At 35.2% G+C, this 24,338-nt stretch overlaps 1 protein-coding gene across 7 annotated transcripts in view; it reads left to right on the top strand.

Annotated features, from left to right (window-relative positions):
* Positions 1-20,208, top strand: part of UBE3A (ubiquitin protein ligase E3A) — a 94,160-nt gene extending 73,952 nt beyond the window's left edge. For all 7 annotated transcript variants that reach the window (XM_069559110.1, XM_069559112.1, XM_069559108.1 and 4 more), the window contains 7 exons: positions 5,031-5,175; positions 7,650-7,855; positions 8,451-8,615; positions 10,007-10,162; positions 10,258-10,331; positions 17,072-17,215; positions 18,283-20,208. In XM_069559110.1, coding sequence (XP_069415211.1) covers positions 5,031-5,175; positions 7,650-7,855; positions 8,451-8,615; positions 10,007-10,162; positions 10,258-10,331; positions 17,072-17,215; positions 18,283-18,403 — 1,011 coding nt within the window. In that variant the 3' untranslated portion in view covers positions 18,404-20,208. The remainder of the gene's footprint in view (positions 1-5,030; positions 5,176-7,649; positions 7,856-8,450; positions 8,616-10,006; positions 10,163-10,257; positions 10,332-17,071; positions 17,216-18,282) is intronic.
* The last annotated feature ends 4,130 nt before the right edge of the window (positions 20,209-24,338 follow it).

Here is a 24,338-nt window from a genome sequence, read left to right as displayed (position 1 = left end):
AGTCCTGGAAATTATACATATATGGCACTCTTGAGTATGTTTTCTGTTGAATCTTATTAATTGTAAGACTGACTAACTTGAAGGGAGAGTTAGTAACTTCACTTACTGATTACAGACTTTTTATTTTAAAAGAAAAATAGTATTCAGTGGTTTCATGTCCTATGTAATTCAAAGCAGAGTAGCAGATTGTTCCCTAACTGGAGTTTTTGGAGGAATGTTTTCCGATGACAATAGGAGTATTATTAGTGTTTACAGTATTTTTATCAAACTTAACATATCATTCACTGGTTGTAGGGCACACTTGTTATTACCATTAAAAAGAAAAAATGCCAGTTTAGTTTTGAGATGCTATCAATTTTATGTTATATCCTGATTTCAGATAAATAAAAGTATAAAAACAGAAAAGCAGATTTTAAGAATCAGTGAAATATAATGTATCAGTTGTCTTTCCACAAATAGATATCAGGATTCTTTAAGAACTACCCCTACACCCTTAAATTAGTGGAATATTTCTCCCTGGAACTTACTTTCACTATTTTTTGTTCCTTAAGAAAGAGTACAGTGTTGATGTTGCTTAGTTGCCAAGTCATGTCTAACTCTTCTGGGACCCCATGGACTGTACCCCGCCAGGCTCCACAGTCCCTGGGATTTCCCAGACAAGAATGGAGTGGGTTATCATTTTCTTCTCCAGGGCATCTTCCTAACCCATTATTGAACTCAACGTCTCCTGCATTGCAGGCAGATTCTTTACCACTGGGCCACCAGGGAAGTCCCGGTACAGTGACAGGTAGGCTCAGAAGTCAGCTTTCAATCTGAATGAGAACATTTCTAATGTGATGAGGCTATTTACCTCTTTGTGTGCCTCACATCTGAACAGGAGATATAGAATTGCATAGGAGAGTCCAAAAAAGATGAAAGTTGATGAGGACAAATGACTGGACTGCCAAGAGATCATGCTCAATCTCTTCTAAAAATCACTCACCCATTTTTTTTGTTTTTTTTCTTTTCACTTTGCTGGTACTACCTAATCTAGTCCCCAGCATTTTCCTTGTTAGAAACCCTTAGTTATTGTTGAAACAAAACTTGATTCTTTGTCAACTGACCTACTTTTAGGTAGTTCTTTAGGAGTAAGATTAATCTGTGGCCCTTTGGTGTGCTTGCGTATATCTTCCACATTCACTGTATTGTGCTCAGTGCAGTGGCCATTCTAGTTCCTTAAGATTGGTTCTAGTTGAAGAACTTTATGCTTGGTTTATGTCCTTTAAGTAGAACAAGAGAATGAAGTAGATCTACATAGATTCTCAGCACCAAACAATAGTTTAAAGCAGTGAAACTTGTCAGACTCCTTAGTATTTACATGTGAGGAAAATGAGACTCAGATTCTGACTTACAGAAATTAATGGCAGAATTATAAGTAGAACTAACGATTCCTGGTCTCAGGGAGATGTGATTATATATTTGGCTCTTACCCAAACATTTATAGTTAAGATAAAGCAACTTCATCTCTATAATTTATAGAGAAATGAAACAACTAAATGTGTCTGGATAATCTAAAAATCTTATTCCAGTCAATAATTTGATGTGGTAAAGAATCTAATACAAGAGACGCAGGTTTGATCCCTGAGTCGGGAAGATCTTCTAGAAAAGAAAATGGCTACCCACTCTAATATTCTTGCTTGGGAAATCCCTTGGACAGGAGCCAGGTGGGCTACAGAAGAGTTGGACACAACTTAGTAACTAGACAACAAGAAAACCTGTATATAAAAATAAATGAAAAAAAAAAGAAAAGAAAAAAGAATAAATGAAGGATGCATATAAATTCTCCTTCTCAGAATGTTCATTGACATATTCTTCCAATTATCCTACTTCAAGATAGCGTTTGATTTTACAAATTCAATTTTAAATGGTATGTGTCTACTACATTAAGTAATTTACCTTTGCCATTTAGTTCTTAAGTCTTTTGTAATTGAATAATGAACTAGAAGTGCTTATTTTCAGAGAAATAAACATAAATGCAGTCCCTTAATAATGACCTTTGTCAAAATAGTTATTGCTGAATTTTATGCTTTGTGTTTGTTACCACAATCAAACATAGTTTTTGTAAAAGATAGACTTCGTGTCATAAATGATACCATATTTTACAGGACCACGTTAGATATCTGATAATCTAAATAATAGGAAATTTTCACCCAATAAATTCAGATCCTTCTTTTTATGAATATTTGCATTTGACTGTATTAATTCATAATATATATTTTTTGTGATATATACTTAAAGAGAAATACAGAAGTGCATAAAGGAGAGAAAATCACTCAATATTTTTAAAAAGGTTGTTTCTAATCATTGAGGAGGAATAGAGCATAGTAAAGAGCTTGCTGCCTCAACTAGAATCTCTGTTCTACCACTTACTGACTAACGAGCAAGTTTATGAATCTCATTTCTTCAGGTTATGCACTGTAAAATGGGGTTAATAACATTAGCAACCTGATAAGGTTCTTGTGAAAATTAAGTAAGTTGATACATGTAAAGCGTGCTGCCATATTAAGTGCTGTATGTCATTTTGTTGTTAAAGTCGTAATAGTTTTGTTCTTTAATGGCTGAGTTGTTAAGTTTTTAGCCAAGCCTGAAAAAAATCTGAGAACTAATAAAATACAAGTAATAATTTTACAGGGAATTCATATAAGTGTTTCATATACATTTACTTACATATTAGTATATTTGTATGCTTCTTTTTACAAATAAAACTGAAACAGATAAAGTGACCTTACTTTAAAATTACCATAATAATAGAACATATTGCATTAAATTCATTTGGCATTCAGGGTGGGGGATGGAGAGTGATGATTGGTGGAAATGGAGAGACGTGTAATATGTTATTAAGAGTGAAGTTTAATTTGCTTCACTTGTCTATATGAAGTGTCTTGGGTAGAGCTAAGACTGGAAAATAAGGACCTCAAGTATCAGTCACATTGATTATGGAGTTATCTCTCAGTCATAAATGCTAGTGAGGAAGAGACAGAGGACACATAAGTAACAGGTAATTATATTTTTCCACGTTGAAATACCTTATAATTGATAGAAGCCCATTTGTCTTTGTATTAAAGGTGTACATAAACGTTGATTGAGATTTCTATAACGTAGGCAGGTGGAAATGAGCAGTGGATTTCATGGCAGTATGGAATATTGGCCTGGTGGGTAATCCACATTTAAACTAAAATGATAATTCTAACTTAGTCCTTAGAATTCTTTATAGCCAGTGACTTGAAACAGATTTCCAACTGGAGCTATTTTTTTTCCCGTAAGTTATTTCCAAAATTTGAGACTACGGCTATAAAATGAAGTTGAGAATCTTTTGTTAAAAGAGTGAAATTGTTTTAAAAGTTAAAAACATGTACATTATCTTAAAAATATCACCCACTCTAGAACTCTTTCTCATGCATTGTTTCTAATTAAGCCTTCACAGCTTTGCAGTAGGAATAGTACTAGCGTGTTATTTTTTTTCTTTGCAGATGAGGAAACAGGCTTGGCTGAGTTCTTTGCGAAAGTTTAAAGGTTAAAACTTAACATTAAGTGATAGTTGGGACGAATACAGAGTATTTAACTTAATCTTTCCACAACAACACTGTCTCAAAAATTATCTTAATGCAGCTTGGCATAAAAATGATTTTGCAAGTGTTATAGACCACTGTTGTACAGAACAGACACTCCTTAAAGATTCTAAATTCACAGAATCAGAATCCTGCAGTTGAAGATTTCCAGATCATTTTGGCCTTTGTTCAGATGTTTTTGATTGCAACCCCTAAGATACGTTTCACTCCTGTGCATATTTGCCTGTATGTATAATTGAAACAGAAGTTTCACAGAACAGTAGATGCCAGTACTGTGTAATGCATTCTGATTTTTTTCACTTATTTGGTTTGCATTGAATGGATTGAGCTACCCACTAATGAATTGCAGTAGGCAGCTTGAAAAACATTTACCTAGGGCAACTGACCTGAATCTTGAATTTATGAGATTTTATTTTTTATAGACACATTAGAATGTCCCAAATAGTGATATTATCTAAACTAATTACTTTAGGACTGACTATAGTATACTTACTCTGATGATGTTTGCCTTGCTCAAAACCATTTTAAAGATTCTTGTAGTAGTTGCAAAAATCTGAATACCCTTATTCTGTTTTGACAAATTTAAAATCACTTTGCAAATAAGATGGATAATGAGTCAGGCATGCTATTAGTAAATTACAGATACATAAGACAAATTGCAGTGTAAATGTTTCACATTAGAATATGGTGTTGATTTTCTGATTAACTTCATAATAACAGAGAGCAATCACTATTATTTGATAGATACAAAAGGCATTTGATAAAGATTTATAGTTGAAGAAATGTTGAAACTAGGATTTGATAACTGTTAGTAAGAAGAGTAAGGATATCAGCAAAAATAATGCCTCATCTGCTTTCAAAAAAGTGAATATAAAATGTTTCTAATCCATTAAAATGGTAATTTATACTAAAGTATTATTAAGAGACCATAAACTGCTTCCCTAAATTATTTTTCTTGATTGAAATTATTTTACTTATGATTTAATAGATAGACTTAATTCTTGAGTTTATATTCTAATAAAGAATTAAAAGTCAACAGTTTTGAAGTCAACTTCTACGCGCCTTTGTTTCTCCTGAAATAATTTGAGGCATTTTTGCTATCTTGACTTCTTTCCCCATTTCCTAATCTTAAAACCCAGGTTTGTTATATACAAAATTAACAGGAAATCTAATTCTAATTTCATATCAAATCACTAGTTAAAAAGTAACCCTTTTAGAATTCTATGCCAGTTTCTTTTGTATCCTATTTTTCCATTATCTGTGAGACAATCTTTGCCTTACTGGCTTTTTACCAGTTTGCTTCCTGTTTCCATTTAAAATATATCAAAAGCATTATCTTTTATTTGCTCCTGCCCCTACAATTTATTTTGTTTTCATCCTAATACTGGCTTTCATCTTCTTTCCACTTTTTCCACTCACTAGCTAGAGATGATCGCTATGGAAAATCCTGCAGACTTGAAGAAACAGTTGTATGTGGAATTTGAAGGAGAACAAGGAGTTGATGAGGGAGGTGTTTCCAAAGAATTTTTTCAGCTGGTTGTGGAGGAAATCTTCAATCCAGATATTGGTAAATATTTTAGTGATGTGATCATGGTATCATATCTTTTTGAATTAAGAATTTATTTACTAGATTTACAAATATTTTCAGTTATGAAGAGCAACAGAAGATTTTGGTATGAGGTAACTAGAATCACAGATAATGACTGAATTTGTGGGCTTTTGGGATTGATCCTGCATCACTCATTCATTCAAGTTCTTATTTAGATTACTTAGTAACATATTTTAATATAGGAAATTATCTCTTAGATAAAAGAAATTGAAGACATTTTAGAATGATACATTAGAACAGTTGAAGAAATGTTTTGCTCTTTTTCAGTCTAAAATACTCATCACCCATAGCATTTCTGAGACAAGAGTTTTATAGAATAATGGTCTGAAGACTTGAGAATGTCTCACAAGTGTATCGTGCTCAAAATTTGGGTGTACTGATTGATAGCAGATTAATTTGGTTTATTTCCTACAGCATTTCTTGGGTTTAATATTATAACATTTTCCCACACGGAACTCCAGAACCCTTTTTCCATCCCACATCTAGTAGCTTTTGCTTTCCAGAAGAGTTTTCATTGAACATGATTTGGGAGAGATTGATCTATAGTATGTCAGTCTGAAAATGAATTTGGGTTTCACTGATAGACAAAATAATTTGGATAATTCTGATCTGATTTAATTTCTACAGTATAAACCTTGGTTACTGGGGTTGCTTACTTTTAAAATCGAATGCATGACAATTAGAGGAAAAGAAGTCCTCTAAAGGTACCATCATAATTGTGAAGAACGTGGCATAGAATAATGCACATCATTTCCTGTTGATTCTCAGTGTGTACACTGAATTGACTTTTCTATATTTGTTGTTAGTCTGCTTATAAATGGAAGTAGACATTTTGACTTCATGACATAAACATAGTTAAGGTAAGACTTAGTATTTTAGCTAATGTTTTTTAATAATCTGAAGACTATGTCATTTATATATAATTTGCTCAAAGTAAACTTAGATGTATAAATCTGTGCTGTTTTTGAGATAGAAAATTAATTTATAAGCTTCATTAAAAACCATGGTGTTTGTGAGATATGAAGCTTTTAAATTAATTTTCTATCTTTGGTGAACTTTAGCTCTAGGTCTTTATGTATCTAAAAATGTTAAACATTAGTTATAAAGTATATTTACATTATATGCAGAAATACTTTTAAGAAAAAACATACATTAAACAATTTTGCTTGATAGTAAATCAGTTAAAATGATGACAATAGAAATACCAAAAAGGAATATTTTAGAAGAGCCACCCTTTATGGAGCTTTTCTTAACTGTTCTGATCCAGTTAATACCATATTTATAATTAAATGAAGTTTTTAGCACTTCACTAGATTTGTAATTTCAGCCTGTAAAAAAAAGTTGGATATAAACTGAGATTCAAGTATAAATTAGGTAATTTATAAAATTTTGTTTCGTGAACATTAAGTTGCATTAGAAAAATGTCTTAAATTCATGTTCTTAGGATCAAGGGGACCCTTTAAACTTCCCTTTATATTTAAATTCAACTAAATGTGAAAATTAAACATTTTAAAAACTGTTTAAAAAACTTAAAAACTGGTTGATTTCTTTAAAAAATGTTGATTTTTAAAGTTTATTCTATTGGAACTTCCCTCTCTTTCCTAGATCTAATTCTTGAAATATTTTCATTTAGTTTCACAGTAGCAACTACAAAACATTTTATAGTAAAATGAAATTGTTAAGTCAATTAAAATATCATTTTACATTTATCTTAGATATTTCTTTACAAGGAAAGAGATGAGTCTACCATGGTAATGGCTATTTAGATTACTATTTTTAAATGAGTGATATAAATAGTGAAGACCATGTGAAATTAAAAGAAGACTACAAATTAGTTTTGTTTTACTTTTTGGCTCACAGTTAATGTGTATATTAAATGGCTTTGGTTTTGGACATAAGTTTATCAAGTTTGCCTGAGTTTAAGTACTTGGTATCTTTGTTAAAAAGGTGCTTGAAAAACTTCATGGAACCATTATGCAATTTGGAGGAAAAAGACTTTTTCTTAATGAAATTCAAAATTGTTTTTTAAAGCAATGCATGTGGATTAAATATGTTTTAATAAGTGGAACATTTTCAAAATATGATTCTTTTGCGTTTTTCAACCATTCAGTGGTAAAAATATGAATGCAAGTTAACTTCTGATTCATGTTAATAGAAGATTAGAGAACTTGAATTTAATGAACAGTTTTCCTAACTTAGAAAATGCCAACAGAATGGCTTATTACTTTAAATATATGCTATACAATTTGTAGCATTCATATGTACTGGAACTTTGTTTTCGTAAGTCCTGATATAACAGAAAAAAGCCCTAATGCAAATAAGTTTACATGTGTAATTATTTTATATTTATTTTTGTATTTTATATGTATAATTATTTGTTCATCTGTAATAAAATATGAAAGTAATGCATTTTAAAAAATCATTTCTTACAGGTATGTTCACATATGATGAATCTACAAAGTTGTTTTGGTTTAATCCATCCTCTTTTGAAACTGAGGGTCAGTTCACTCTGATTGGCATAGTACTGGGTTTGGCTATTTACAATAACTGTATACTGGATGTACATTTTCCCATGGTTGTCTACAGGAAGCTAATGGGGAAAAAAGGAACTTTTCTTGACTTGGGAGACTCTCATCCTGTAAGTCTTGTCATTTTTTATTCTTTTAGATTTTATTTAAAAGCAAATACAGATTTTAATTTATATAAAATTTTTAAAGCTTTGATTTGAAATCTTTGTTAATATTTATACCTAGTAAGATAAACTTGTTTTATTATCTATCTGAAATGCCATAAACACTTAAAAACTTGAAGGAGAACTTGTTACAAGCAAGTCAGCTTTACAAGGTTGATTCTGTAGAAAAGTGTTTCTAATTTTTTTTTTTTTTAATGGAATCATGAGATTGCTGGGTTGAGTCAGAGCTGCCCTTAGTCAGTGGCTCTGGTGGCTGCAGCTAGCCCCCCCCTTACCCTTGAGATGCCTCTAAGGGTCTCGGTAGAGCACAGTGTGAGACCCATAGCTAAGTAGCTGGTGTGGGGTTTCTCAGCAGAGGGACGCGTTAACCACTGACTGACTGACTTTCTTTATGTCTGCATAGAAACTACTAGAAGAGGGGTACTGTTTGTGGTTTAATTCTTACTGTTAGTTTTTTGAATCTTTTCCCAAGAAGAGTGATACAGATTGTTGTATTTTATAGTTGTGTGGTAACCTTAATTTTTCCTTTTCTGATTGGTAGGTTCTGTATCAGAGTTTAAAAGACTTATTGGAGTATGAAGGGAATGTGGAAGATGATATGATGATCACTTTCCAGATATCTCAGACAGATCTTTTTGGTAATCCGATGATGTATGATCTAAAGGAAAATGGTGATAAAATTCCAATTACCAATGAAAACAGAAAGGTAATAAATGTTTTTATGTCATCCTTGTCTTTGTCTCTTTAATAACAGAATTTTAAAGCGTATATGTGTGCGTTTGTGCGTGCACTGCTTCAGTTGTGTCCCACTCTGTGAGACCCTATGGACTGCAGCCCAGCAGGCTCCTCTGTCCATGGGATTCTCCAAGCAAGAACACTGGAGTGGGCTGCCACGCCCTCCTCCAGGGAAAGCACATACACTTGTAGTTTTAAGGAAGTTTCTAATGTCAGCTCTACAAAGAAATCAAGTAACTAAGTTCTTTTTCATTAAATGAAATAGCCACAGTTCTTTAAACCTTGACTAAAGGCTGGTATGAGAGCACGTGGTTGGGCACTGAACTCCTCCTGGAGAGAGAGGCCCCGAGTGGGCGACAGTGCACAGATGTGGGTGGCTGTGGGTAAAGCAGGAAGAAGGCTGTCTCTCATATTAAGCTGTAGAGGGGTAGGAAACAAGGAAGGTCCTTATAACCAAATGGTCAATAATTGCTTCTAATGCACATACAAATACACGTGCCTTAAATAAACATCTGAAAAGTACTAAAGAATAAATATTTTAAAGAAATCAGTTTTGTGTTTTCTGTTGACTAGAAAAGTATGCATCTGGAAATGGGAATTATGATATATATAAAGTCTTTAAAAACAATGTTTATATTAATACAATTTTTGATAAAATATTAGTTAACTTGGGATACAGAGTTTATTTTCCTTTTTTTATTTGGTACAATAGCTTGCTCACCAAGTGAAACACTGATATTTTTGTTGAAACAGATAACGGTAGGCAGCTTCCCAAATATTCTAGAATAGGAAACATGAAAGACTTCCTTATTTGCTCATTTCCAGTACACTGCACTCTTATTAAAAATGTCAGCTTTTATAAATTTATGTATAAATGGTTTAAATGTTTTTGCATTTGCATAACCTAATTGAGAGAACTTTAAAATTGTATCAAGGCCCAGCTTTTGTTTAATATCGAAGTTGAAACTTATATGTGTGTGGCCTCTTTGGTGGCTCAGAGTGTAAAGAATCTGCCTGCATTGCGGGAGACCTAGGTTCAGTTTCTGGGTCAGGAAGATCCCCTGGAGAAGGGAATGGTGACCCACTTCAGTATTCCTGCTGGAGAATCCCATGGACAGAGGAGCCTGGCCAGATACAGTCCATGGGATCACAGAGTTGGACATGACTGAGTAACTAACACTTTGTCTATCATAGAGAGCTGTGAAATCGTTAAAGGTATTTTCCTTTGTGTGTGTAAAATATTTTTTAAAATATTCTTGATTGTGTTTTCTTTGGGAAAATAAAAATATGATGCAGTCCAGTAGCTTGTATTTTGTTGTATTACGCATCATAAGACCTTCTTGTGGTTAATGTTTTCTGCAGGAATTTGTCAATCTGTATTCTGACTACATTCTCAATAAATCAGTAGAAAAACAGTTCAAGGCTTTTCGGAGAGGTTTTCATATGGTGACCAATGAATCTCCTTTAAAGTACTTATTCAGACCAGAGGAAATTGAATTGCTTATATGTGGAAGCCGGGTAAGAAAGCAAGGGTTTCCAGAAAAATCTTCTGTTGATCTTTTCTTTGTAATGGTGTGGTGTAGATGTTAAGATGTGTTTTCTTGAATTTGCAGAATCTAGATTTCCAAGCACTAGAAGAAACTACAGAATATGACGGTGGCTATACCAGGGACTCTGTTGTGATTAGGTGAGGTTCTTAATTCTTAAAAGGAAGAATTAAAATTCACCAAAGGGGTGTAGGCTTTATGTTTTAGACTTTTGCCTCCAGGTTTTATTTCCCAAATAAGCAAACTCACAAATTCTCAATGTATAAAATTAAAAGTATATTTGTAATATAATCACCAATTCCTATTGTTAATCTTGTGATTTATTTCCTGAATAATGTTTTATGTAAGTGGCATGTTTTCTTCTGCATTGGGGGTATAAAGTAGCTAATATTCCTAGTAATTCTGGTTACAGTGTGCTTAGTGCAAGTTAGATGATGATGAAAATAGAACTACCTCTTCTGAATATTTCTCCTTTCTTTTGAACTCTGGGGAATGTTACCTACCTACCCTATATGAGGCAGCTTTTGTGTGAAATGGTATATTCTTTGATTTAATCCTTATTACATAGCAAGGTACATACTAGAATTTTTATTTTATTTTGAAGACCTTGGCTCCAAATTCTCACAGCAAGGAGAGATTCCGAGTCTTAACTGTTCTCAAGGAGTTGCTCTTGCTATGTACCGTCTGCTTCTCTTTGCTACTGTCCAGTCCTGAGAGACACAGGCTTCTTCCTCTCCTGCTGAGATGGGTTAAAAAGAGACACATGCCCCTTTGGCTGTCACTGGTAGAGTGTGGTGGGGAAGCATTCCTGGAGATTGTCTCTGAAAGTTATCCCTCTGAGAATCAAGTATAGGAAGTCTGTAATGAGTATCACTTGTATCGAGAAATGAATATTTTATGTTCTATTATTTCCTTTGTTTTATTCTTCACTCTGGTTTGTGTGAGGTTATTGATGTTTCTTCTGTTGGGCATACCTTTGGTCATTCCTAGTGGCAGTGGTGGTTATTTACTTTTTGCAATTACTGTTCTGCTATTTACTTGAAGTTCAAAGGTGACCCATAAAAGAGTTGAAATAACATGGATAACAACAACAAAGGGTAGCGTCACTTGTGAGTATTATCACAGCACTCTCTCTGTTAGTGATAGTATTGATCACAGATAGTTATGACTTTGTGGTGTCTTAATGTTTCTCTGAGAATAGATGAAGGTATCTTGTGCTGCTCTTTATGGAGAAATTGCTTTTTAAGTTAAGGTGTTATGTTATTCTTTTAGAATAACATAATTCCTACTTGATATATTATCTTAACATCATATGTGAATGTTTTTTAAATGTTTTTAATTGAATTATAGTTGATTTGCAATATTGTTAGTTTCAGGTATATAGCATATTTTTTTTTGCAGATTATATTTCATTATATGTTATTATAAGATTGGGTATAATTCCTTGTGCAGTACAGTAAATCCTTGTTGCTTGTCTAGTTTACATGTAGTTGTTTGTGTTAATCCCATATTTGGCTCCCCTTCCCTATCCCTCCACCATTATATAAGGTCTCTCTTTATGTCTTGTGATTTTTCTTTGCTCTGAATATCATATGATGTAACCATTCCTGATTTGTTTTGCTTTGCTCTTTGTTCGCATGATATATCTTTTCCTTTCTTCTTTCAACCTATCGATGTTCTGAATTTGAAATGAGTTTCCTACAAATAGCTGAGTCATGTTTTTTCACTCTGTCAGTCTTTGCCTTTAATTGTTGTATTTAGACCATTTGTGTTGAGGGTAATTATTGATAGGGTAGGACTCAAGTCTGCTATTTTATTTGTTTTCTGTTTCTTTGTTCCTCATGGTTCCTTGTTGTCTTTTTGCCTTCTGTGAGTTACTTAGTTACTTGAACATTTTTAAGGATTTCTTCTTGATTTTGGTGTTCTGCTTTTGTGTGTGTTGCTTAGTATAGTGTTCTTCATGGTTGCTGTTTGTATTTGTATCAACATTTCTTCCAGTGAGGTATGGAAACCTTGTTTCCATTTGAGTCTCTTACTTTCCCCACATTTAAATACAATTGTCTTGAGTATTAGTGCTGTTGTAATTTTTGTATCAGTCATCAAATCTGATTTATAAAATTCATGAGGAGAATTATAGTCTGTTGTATGTCCCTTCGTTCCTGCTTTTTCTGTTCCGTCTGCCTCAGAATCCATCTTTTATCACTTCCTTTAGTTAGTATTCAAAGGCAGATCTGCTAATGACTAATTCTTTCCGTTTTCCTTTGTCAGGGTGATTTCCACTTTATTTCTGAACAGTTTTGTATATACCGTTTGAAGTTTCTTATCTTCTTAAATCTGTGTGCTTCTGTCTTTCTTGGAGTGTTCTTTGTCATTATTTCTTGAAATGCTTTCTCTTGGAGTGTTCTTTGCCATTATTTCTTGAAATGCTTTCTCAGTCACACTCTCTTTTTCCTTTCTTTCTCCACCTCTGCTGACACCAGTGTTCAGTCATTTGTCACTGTCCCGTGTGCACCTAAGGCTCTTAGTCCGTTCAGTCTGTTTTCTCACTTGCTCAGGTTTTGATCTTCGGTCATCTTGCCTCTACTATTGAATCCATCCAGTAGTTTTCTCTTACTGTGTTTTTCAGTTCTGTAGTTTGCATTTGGCTCTTTTTTAACTTAAATATTTTGCCAAGACTTAGTTTCTGATGTTTCAGTATTGAAACACTAGAACTTATAATTGCTTATAGAATAATTTTTATGATGATCTCATTAAAATCCTTGTCAGTTGCAGTATGTTATTTATCCCATTGTTTGACATTGGTTGATTTTCTTTCTTTCATGTAATTTTCATAGTTCTTGGCTTGACAAGTGGTTTTGGATTGTATGCTGCATATTTGGCTGTTTTATTAGGAGACCCTGGGTCCTATTTACGTCTTTTACTTTAGTAGTAAAAAATAATATGGGTCAATACTGTCGTGTTGTGTAGATAGACACAGTAGTTACTTCCAGCTCTTTGCTGTTAGAAGTCACAGTGGATGATTTCACTGAGTATTCCATACATAACATCAAACATCATCAAATTGGGAATTGCTGCTAAAAGTGGGATTGTTGAACTAAATGGTAGATATGTGTGTGATCTTGCCAAGCATTGCCAAATTCTCCACAGAAACTGTGACATTTTGCACTCCCACCAGTAATATACATGCGTATCTCATTTCCTACAATTTTCCCAACCCAGTGTGTTCTTCAGTTCAGCTGTTTGCATGTTAGTTGAGAAATGGCATTGTGACATAGAAAATGTCACAATTTCTGTGGAGAATTTGGCAATATTTAGCAGAATATTTAACTCGGGCCATTTTTTTGTCAGCTGCTTTCATCCCTTTACAGCCAGAGGCTAATTTCAAGGGATACTTCCGTCTCCCAGGGTGCCTCCTGCCCCTGTCAGGCATGAAGTCTTTGTGAGATTGCCATTTTTGGTCCAAGATGCTGTCCTGTTGCCAGTGCTCTTACCTGCCCTTTTGGGGTGACCCTCAGCCCATGTTGTTCTGCATACCCCACTTTTCCACAAAGCTCTTCCTGGACTCTGCTAGTGTGGGCTCAGGTGTATATAAACAATTTTAATGTAGAACATGACACTTAATAGGAAGAGAATTTTGCTCAGTATTTTCATTATAAAAACTGATAGTAACCCTAATGTTTTAAGTTCTAATTTTTTAGAAAGAACCAAAGGAACAGCTGAATTTGTCTCGACGACCACTGCTGGTCTGCTACTGCCTTTAGGATCTGCCTCCTCTATTTAAGGGCACCTGTTGGTCTGCCTCTTCAGATGGGGCTGATTCATTTAGGCTTTAGAACACTCCTGAGGAGTGAGGAGATTTTTTTGCCCTGACAGAGGGCTCTGGGTTACTGCATACTTCGTTTCCTTGCCAGCCACCCAGAAAGGAATAGCCTAAAACTGTGGTATGGTTTGTTTCCTTCCTGACGGAAAGATGTGCTTGTATGATCCATGTTCAGTTTCCTGTTGTATTTTTTGTTTTCTCTAGATGGGTGGGAGGTTCTTGAGAACTAAAGGATGGGGAGGATATTAGAATGTCAGGGAAGAGAAATGGCAAGACTTTGAAGAGAGCCAAGGATTCTAATAAAGCTGCTAATCTATGTTAGAAATAATGGCATTGCACCAACAGAAATACCAACATTTTGGTAAGAGAAATTGTATACTGGAATACTAGGGTATCAAAAATTAGAATTGTAACTGTGTGTAGGAAGTGTGACATTTTCTGTCAGATTCTGGAAAGCACTTTCAAATAAATATTAAAATGCATTTCTCCAAAAACTACTAGAGTTCATCAGTGAATTTGGTAGAGTTGCAGGATACAAAATTAATATACAAGAATCTTTTGCATTTTTATATATCAACAAAGACAAGAAAGACAAATTAATGAAATAATCGCTTTTACTGTTGCATCAGAAAGAGTAACATGCCTAGCACTAAACCTATCTAAGGAGACACCTGTACTCTAAAAACTGTAAGATCCTGATGAAAGAAACTGAAGATGACACAAACAGGTAGGAATACTACACTCTTAGACTGAAAGATTCAGTGTTGTCAAAATAACTATACTACCCAAGGTAATCTGCAGATTCAATGCAGTCCTACCTATCAGATTACTAGTGGCATTTTTCACAGAACTAGAACAAAAATTTTTAACTTTGTATGGAAACACAGAGACCCTGAATAGCCAAAGCAGTCCTGAGAAACAAAACTGCAGCTGAAGGAATCAGGCTTCCTGATCTCAGACTATACTCTAAAGCTTTTGTAATCAAAACAGTTGGTATTGGGAAAGAAACAGAAATACAGGTCAATGAATCAGAAAGCCCAGAGACAGACACCTGTGGTTGGTTAATCTGTGTCGGGGGGCAGGAGTGTAATGCAGAAAAGACGATCTCTTCAATAAGTGGTACTGGGAGAATGGGACGGCTACATGTAAAAGAATGAAGTTAAAATATTCTCTTTAACTATACACAAAAATAAACTCAAAGTGGATTAAAGACTTAAGCTATGTACTATAAAAATCTGAGAGGAAACCATAAGCAGAACACTCTTTGACATAACTTTCAGCAGTATCTTTTTGAGATAATGAAAATAAAGCCAAAAAGAAGCAAATGAGACCTAATTAAACCTAAAAAACCCCTTTCCTCAGCAAAGGAAACCATAAGCAAAACAAAAATACAACCCACATAATGGGAGAAAATATTTGCAAATAGAAAAGACTAATAAAGGTTTAATCTCCAGAATATCCACACAGCTCATGCAACTCAATATCAAAAAAGCAAACAGTCTAATCAGAAAATGGACAGAACCTGAATAGACATTTCTCCAAAGAAGACATACAGATGGGCAAAAATCACATGACAAATGGTCAACATCACTAATTATTAGAGAAGTGCAAATTGGAACTACAATAAGGTATCACATCATACAGATTAGAATGGCAGTCATCAAAAAATCTACAAAAGATAAATGCTAGGAGAGTATGTGGAGGAAAAGGAACCCTCCTATACTATTAATAGGAATGTAAACAGTTTTTGCCCCTTTGGAGGGCAGCATGGAGGTTCCTTAAAAGTAGAGCAACCATATGATCCAGCAATCACACTCCTGGGCATATATCCAGAGATAACCATAATTCAAAAGGATGTGTGCACCACAGTGTTCTTTGCAGCACTATTTACAATAGCCAGGAAATAGAAGCAACCTATATGTCCATTGAGGAAATGGATGAAGAAGATACGATACAAAAGAATATTACTCAGCCATAGAAAGGATTGAAATAATGTCATTAGCAGCAACATGGATGGACCTGGAGATGATCACACCAAGTCAAGTAAATCAGAGAAAGATACATCATATATCATTTATATATGGAATCTAAAAAATAAAATGATACAAATGAACTTATTTACAAAACAGAAACATACCAACTGAAACAAACTTAATGGTTACCAAGGAGGAAAGGTGGGGAAGGGATAATTTAGGAGTTTGGGATTAACATACACAAACTATATATTAAAGAGAATCAACAGGGACCTACCATATGACACAGGGAACTCCACTCAGTATTTCATAGTATCATGAGAAAAGAATCTGGGGAAAGATGGATATATGCATATGTACACCTGAAACTGCATATGTTAAATTTATGGAAACTTTATTATTGAAAGTATCGATTTCAGTTGCTCTTTTTCAAGATTGCTTTTAATGAACTTGCATTTTGTTTTTAGAGTCAATTTAACAAGCATCATTATAATGTGACTTCTGTCACACAGGTTTTAGGAATGCCAGGGATTAAATTATTCTCAGTATAATTGCATATGATACATATATCAGAATAACTCCCAACTCCCTTCCACAGCACACATAGTATTGATAAAAGTATCCTCATTTATATAAACACTGTGTCCTTCTGTGTTAGTACTTTAGGTATGAGGGTATTTGTGTTTTCTTTTGTCCCTACTCTGTGCCTGACCTCCCCTTGAAGTTATTACGTAAGGCATGAGTAGACAGGGACATAGCTGTCATCTTCAGTTCACAGGACTTTGGTTTTGCCTTTTGTTTGTTACTGACTATATTTACAGTTTATGTAATTGTTTCCTTTTGTTGTTGCCAGTTTTTACTGTTGCAGATAATGTAGCAACGAACAAAAGCTTTTATATTTTTGAAAATAGTTTTCTTAAATTTGCATGAGTGGAAGTCCTAGATCCCCAGAAAAGAACCTTCAGGCTCTTGATATTGACCTCCAAGTTATCTCCTATTATGGTTTTAATGAAAATCACAGATTTAAATTAGTGCTAGCAATAATGAATGCCAAACTAAAATCGGTATTTTTATCTTTTCTCATTAGGGAGTTCTGGGAAATTGTTCATTCATTTACAGATGAGCAGAAAAGACTCTTCTTGCAGTTTACAACAGGCACAGACAGGGCACCTGTGGGCGGACTAGGAAAATTGAAGATGATAATAGCCAAAAATGGTCCAGACACAGAAAGGTAATTATTAAATTGTGACTATATATTGAAAACCTTGGCTTCCATATTATTACACATGTGTGATCTATCCAGAAGCTTCTGAGCACATTTGCAGTTTTTAATAGAAATTTCCAAGTCACATAAAATGTTAGTTTAGCCAGTGCTTTGCTGCTAATGTTCAAGAAAATCTTTACACACTGGGCAGGTTAAAAATTACAGAGTTCACTTGATTTGAAATTTTATAAATTGGTATGATTCTTGCTAATGTTCAAGAAAATCTTTACACACTGGGCAGGTTAAAAATTACAGAGTTCACTTGATTTGAAATTTTATAAATTGGTATGATTCTTAAAGTTTTCGGTTGAGAATTTTTTAATTGAAAGCCATATTAAGTCATGTATTTAGAATAGTCAAGTTGAAGTTCACAAGATTGTTCAGCCCTAGATTATGCTAGTACCACCAATTTCAGTGTCCTTACATTAGTCGTGTTTCCCCTATTGTGTGAGTTAACATTTGGTGTGTAGTGGCCATATATGAGCAGTAGTATACTTAATAATTTAAATGCATAGAAACATTTCTTTTAGTGTTCTACATGATTTGATATTAATGTAAATTTATTTATTATCAAATCAATTACATAGTCATCCAGGAATATTTCAAATAAGCACTAAAGAGCCCAGACTGAAATTTTAGAACTGAGATTTGAATATTGTCTCCACTTAATGTTACTACTTAGTGATTTCAACTCTACAGTGGGGAAACTGACCATCTGTAGGTTTACTGTGAGGAAGGTTAGTTAAATGAGCTCTCTGGATTAAGAACCTATTAAAACAGTATCTGGTATGTGGTAATAACTTTGTGGATGGAATATGTTATTGTCAACCATCATCATCATTAGCACTGAGTAATTTATGAGGTAAAGACAAACTGCTGTTTGGTAGCTGTATGGCAAAATCAAAGTTTATGACTTGCATTAATGTGTAGTGTGCTTTGCATCTCAATGTATATACCATCTAAAGTAGGATCATTTAGTACTGAGTGTATGTCCCATGACTTACTTTCCTGTTTTTCCCCTTTCTCTTATATAGGTTACCTACATCTCATACTTGCTTTAATGTCCTTTTACTTCCGGAATATTCAAGCAAAGAAAAACTTAAAGAGAGATTGTTGAAGGCCATCACTTATGCCAAAGGATTTGGCATGCTGTAAAAAAAAACAAAAAATGGAAAGAAAAAGAAAAGAAAAAGAAATTTAAAATTTTAATAAATATAACGAGAGGGATAAAATTGGTGGTGATAGTGTCCCAGTACAAAAAGGCTGTTAAATAGTGAACCACAGTAGTCACCTATGTCTGTGCCTCCCTTCTTTATTGGGGATATATGGGCTGGAACAGCAGATTTCAGCTACGTATATGAACAAATCCTTTATTATTATTTTTTTTTTTTTTTTGCGTGAAAGTGTTACTTATTCTTTCACTTGTATGTACAGAGAGGTTTTTCTGAATATTTATTTTAAGGGTTAAATCACTTTTGCTTGTGTTTATTACTGCTTGAGGTTGAGCCTTTTTGCATATTTAAAAATATATACCAACAAACTACCCTCCCAAGGAAAATATTGCCACCATTTGTAGACCATGTAACCTTCAAGTATGTGCTATTTTTTTTTGGTCCCTGTATCTAACTCAAATCAGGAGCTGTATTTTCTTTTTTTTTTTTTTTTAAACAATTTGCTTTTGAAACTTGGAAGTCTTGAAAACAGTGTGATACAATTGCTGCTGTTCTAGTCCCCAAAGAGTCTTCTGTGCAAAAATCTTAAAATCAATAAAGATGGAAGGGAGAACTTGGAATGTTTAACTGCAGCCCTCAGAACTTTACTTTAGTAACAGCACAACAAATTAAAAACAACTCATGCCACAGTATGTTGTCTTCATGTGTCTTGCAATGAACTGTTTCAGTAGCTAATCCTCCTTCTTAGTATATGGAAGGACAGGGATTTGTTGTTGTTGTTTTAAGTTTATTGGGGAAAAGTGCATTTGGCCAAAAGAAATGATAGTCAGACCCTTCGCAAGAAAGATAAGTTTGTTGTTTATTATAAGCGTAAAGCATGTGAAAGTGCACTTAAATTTTTTATTCTTTGCTTATTAACCACATTTTAGACAATCCAAAGTCTTCCCTTCTTGTCGCCATCATCTTATCCAGTCAGCCATTTTATCAAGGCACATGATCAGTGTTGGAACATAGTGGAAAGAATGGCTATTGTGCCTTGTTTTACTTAATCATACAGTAAGCAGAGACTTGGAAATGAATGGAACTGTCTTTTAAGTCCTATTTACATCGTCTGTCCCCAAAGATTAAAGTTTATTTCAAAAAGTGTTAAATACTACTTTCACGTACTGTGGAAAAGTACAGGTAGATTTAAATTACTAGACCTTCAGAAGTAAGTAGTTTCCCCTTCTAGTCTTCTGTGTCTGTGATGTTTATTTCTTTTATTGCGATATAAAATAAAAGGATTATGTATTTTTAACTGAGGAGAGACATATTGATATATCATTTTACTACAAGTTACAGCTCATGTGCTGAGCTTGTACCTCGATTGTTTTAACTGACCATGACAGATTAGTTTGATGATTTGTTTGAAATTGGCAGGAAAAATACAGCTTTCAATCATTGGAAGGGGAAAGAGGATGTCTTTCAGAATTATTTTAGTTTTTTTAGTAATTGAGACTTAACTGTTAATGTACCATAATGCTAAATAAAACAGTGACATTTTTCACAATAATTTAGTGGGAAAAGAAAACATTACTTTCCATATTGTGATAAGGCAACATGGGGTTTTCTGGGCCAGCCTCGAGAACACTGTTAAAAATATGTACACTACCTGGATTCAAGGGACCCTCATGCTACGCAGTCACCTGAAAAGGCCTCTCATTCCTGTGCTTCTTGTGTATAATGAAAGTGAGAATACGAGAAATCAAATACTCTGGGGGCTTTTTGTATAATAAATTCGTGAAGAAATTTGTGTTCTTCAGTTCTCAAGTTTTATTATCACTACAGTCTTGAAGTTATCCAATTGTAATCACATCTGTGTGAAGTTTTTGAATGGTCATTGAGTACAGATCATCAGGTATAGAATTCATATCAAATAGACTTCTAACAAACAGTTAAAAATAAACCTACCCTTGAAAATATTCTAAGAGAAAAGTTCATTGGTTGTCCAGACTACTTGCTCTCACTTGCTCAGTTTCTGTTTGTCCTGGGCATTTTACCACTTCTTTTCTCATTGCCTCCTTTCCCCTACTGTCTACAAAATGTTCCCTGAACAGTATCTTAAGAGGGAACAAATAGAAATTTTGACTATAGTGGTTACTCCCTCTATCCCAGATGTCGTGTTATAAAGTACTCTTTGTCCCAGATGACCAGGAAACTCTGGAGGAAATAAAAAACTGAAAACTAATTGGTGTTCCAGGTGAAATACACAGTTTCTCCTACATATCATTGTTAGAGAATATCTCAAGCATACAGTAAAGACAGGGACTGTGACCAAACTTTTATGGAGCCTGGTAGCTTTGGCCAATGAATTGTATTTCCTACCCTATACAACTTTACTCGGCTCTGCTTAATTGTGTGATAAAATCCAACGACAATTTCTATAGCTTTACTTTGGGATACATACTAAGGAGGGAGATACGTGAAGTCAAGCTTCAAACAAAACTTGCTGATGGTATTCATTCCCCTATCGGTACACATCCATCTTACTAGAAAGGAAGGATGAGTGTAACCTGGCACCATCGCTCACTGTAAGAGCAAGACTGTGCTGGGATTTCAGGCCCTTTCAAGGGCTTTTCTCAAGACTTTCATGCAGACTCAGGAAGGGTAGTCTTCCGAAGTGAAAGTGAAGTCGCTCAGTCGTGTCTGACTCTGCGACCCCATGAACTAGTAGCCTACCAGGCTCCTCCCTCCATGGGATTCTCCAGGCAAGAGTACTGGAGTGGGTTGCCATTTCCTTCTCCAGGGGATCTTCCCGACCCAGGGATCTAACCCTGGTCTCCCGCATTCCAGGCAGACGCTTTAACCTCTGAGGCACCAGGGAAACGCCAGTGTTCCTAAGGCTACTCCATCTGTAGTCATGATCCCCTTAACCCGTTTACCTTAGGTATCTTTTTGACCTTCCACCAACCTCTAAGGACCATCTCTTAAACTCCTGCCCCTTCCCTGAGCCAATAGAGGATTCAAAATGCAACTTCTTTCTCTTTCCTTCTTTTACCCACAGTGTTAGTGTATGGAGAATTTCCTGGGGGAGTCTAGAGAAAGTGCAGAGTCTCAGTCTTTTACTTCTTTACTGTTCATATCCAGTAGTTGGCATTTGTTAACCAATTGCAGGACGATTTTGGTGCAGATATGCCCCTGTGAGAAATGCTGCTTAAAACTTTTGCTATGCCACTGAAATAGCTCTCCTGAAAGATTCTTAGAGCCTCCTCTGTTGCCAGTGAGAATTCTAACCTTGGCAGCACCCTGAACTTGGTTCAGCTGCTACCCTGTTTCTTTTTCAGTAGGGTGGATACTACTGTAATTCTAAAATTCTGACCTGTACTTGCCCAGTTCTGTCTGGTAAACCTCAACCACTCAAAAAGGTGGTTCTCCAAATCCGTGTCTTCTGCTCAGACTCTACCCCCAGAATATCTTTCTGGTATCTTAAAATCAATACACTTCAAAATGGAACTTTTGTCTCTACCTATCATTTATTGTTTGTTCCTTAAAAACATCCCTTTCGACCCAGTCTTCAGAATCCCTCACCTTTCAATTGTCACAGCTTGTATCAATTGTTTTCCCCTCTCTGTCATACTTCTTTCGGCCTCTGATCCCCTAACTCACCTTGGCAGTATTTGCCAATCTTTCTCATTCTTCTAGAACACAGTTTTGTTCATTTAAATATCCTTTGCTTCAAAACTTGTTCCCCTTTGAGGAAATCTGCAAGGATGATATCTGCAGCCCTCCGTAGGCTCAGCCCCACGTACTTTTCCAATTCTACCATCAGTTACAGGCATCTTTCCCTGTGTCCTGACCCACATCATCATGCTGTGCTTAATCATTTCATATTTCTCAAGTAACCTTAAAGGCCAAAACGTTAAAAAAAGCCCCTCACCCATGAATTCATCAAACTTCAAAATGTCTCTGTAACCTAATAGCAACTTCATGGTAGTACATGCACATTGAGCAATGAGGAGTCACTGGGATTTTTGTTTTTTTCCCATAACCATTACGTGGCATGTGGGCAGGTTCATGGGGAAGATTGTTTATCTTTGTTCCTGTCCCATATAGTAGTTGCATAATAACTGTTGACAGAACGAGTGCTATTTTTTCCAGTACCTCAGTCACCACCTGAATGATTGAAAATGACAGCTTGCCATTCAATGAAGCATCTGTTTTCACCAAAGATAGCCTCTGTCTCCTGTCTCCTTATCCTACCCCCAAAACGTTTTATTTTAAAATATTTGAGTATTTAGTGGCTAAAGAACTTGTTCCTGGAGGAAGTGAGTAACTGGTTCTGTCATTTCAGCCTGTGAAAAGAAAATTACTAAAAGGGAAAGGATGAAATGGACCAAGTCCTTGGAAGCAAGATTTCTGTGTGACTTCCCCAGTCCTTTTCGGGATGTGCTCTGGCAATCTGTAACCTCTGTGTGGTCAGCCTCTGTGACTACACTCCTCTCCTGTTGGAGATGGGAGCAGGTGTCTTAAGTCATCCTGCTGTTGCCAAACCCTCACGTGTCAAGGAGCTGCTGCTAAAAGTCACTTCAGTCGTGTCTGACTCTGTGCGACCCCAGAGACGGCAGCCCGCCAGGCTCCCCTGTCTCTGGGATTCTCCAGGCAAGAACACGAGTAGGTTGCTGTTTCCTTCTCCAGTGCGTGAAAGTGAAGTCGCTGAGTCGTGTCTGACTCTTAGCAACCTTATGGACTGCAGCCTACTAGGCTCCTCCGTCCATGGCATTTTCCTGAATGCTCTGTTTTCTGTAGTAAATGAAGCACTCACCATGATGAATGCCTGGTTTGCCAGAACCTTGTAATTACTGCTACAAATCAACCCTTAAGTTGGGATTCTTAGATTCAGCTGAACAGGACCATAGGACGGGAGTGATTATCCTGGCTATCTTTCAGTCTTCAGAAAACCACAGAAAATGCAATGGGCGTGTGTCAGTGAGCAGTGCACGGTGACTGAGGGCACAGCCTTCAGAGTTGGGTGATGGTCTCAGTTCTGTCTGGCTCTGCCCATCCTTTGGCTTGGATTAGCATATCCAAGCCTGTGTATGTATGTCACTGATGGTTATCAAGACTCAGTGAAGTTGAGACACAGGTGCTACCTGTTGCAAGACAGAAGAAGGAATTCATTGAGAGGTTGAAGATGTTTGTAATGATTTCTTTTGCAGGATTTGACCCTCATCTATCTAAAAATGCCGGAGGGATGCTTTCTTTGATTTTTTTTTTATTAGGATAATTCATGTAACGAAATTCACTCCTTTAAAGTGTACAATTAGTGGCTTTTAGAAGAGCCACAAAATTGTGTGTCACATTATATAATTCCAGGGCATCTTCACAACTGCAAAAAAAAGAAAAACGCTTGTATCCATTAGAAGTGATTATCTTTCCCCACCTTCCAAGACTTAACCACTGATCTCTTACTCGTCTGTAGATTTCCCTATTTTGGACAGTCCATAGAAATAGAATCACACACAAGGTGCATCTGTGTTGTAGCATGTATCAGTACTTCGTTTTATGAATATTTCAGTATATCAATTACCATATTTTTATTCATTTGATAGATGGTTGTATTGTTTTCACTTTCTATTATAAATAGTACTACCATGAACACTGTGTACAAGTTATGTGCACATAAGCTTTCATTTCTTTTGGTAATGTACATAGTGAATTCCTGGGTCATATGCCCAGGCTTTTCAAGGAACTGCCAACTGTTTTCTGAAGTGGTTGCACTTTCTTGCAAGCATCTTGTGAATTCTAATTTCTCCACATCCTGGCCAACATTTTGAGTCTAGCCTTCCTATTGGGAGTGAAGTAGTATCTCATGGTTTTGATTTGCATTTTCCTAATGACTAATGATGTTGAATATCTTTTCATGTGCTTTTGGCCATTTG

The sequence above is a fragment of the Ovis canadensis genome, chromosome 18 (genome assembly GCF_042477335.2).
Source record: "Ovis canadensis isolate MfBH-ARS-UI-01 breed Bighorn chromosome 18, ARS-UI_OviCan_v2, whole genome shotgun sequence".
Taxonomy (NCBI): domain Eukaryota; kingdom Metazoa; phylum Chordata; class Mammalia; order Artiodactyla; family Bovidae; genus Ovis; species Ovis canadensis.
The sequence above is the reverse complement of the archived record's forward strand: the minus strand, read 5'-3'. Positions and strand labels throughout refer to the sequence as shown.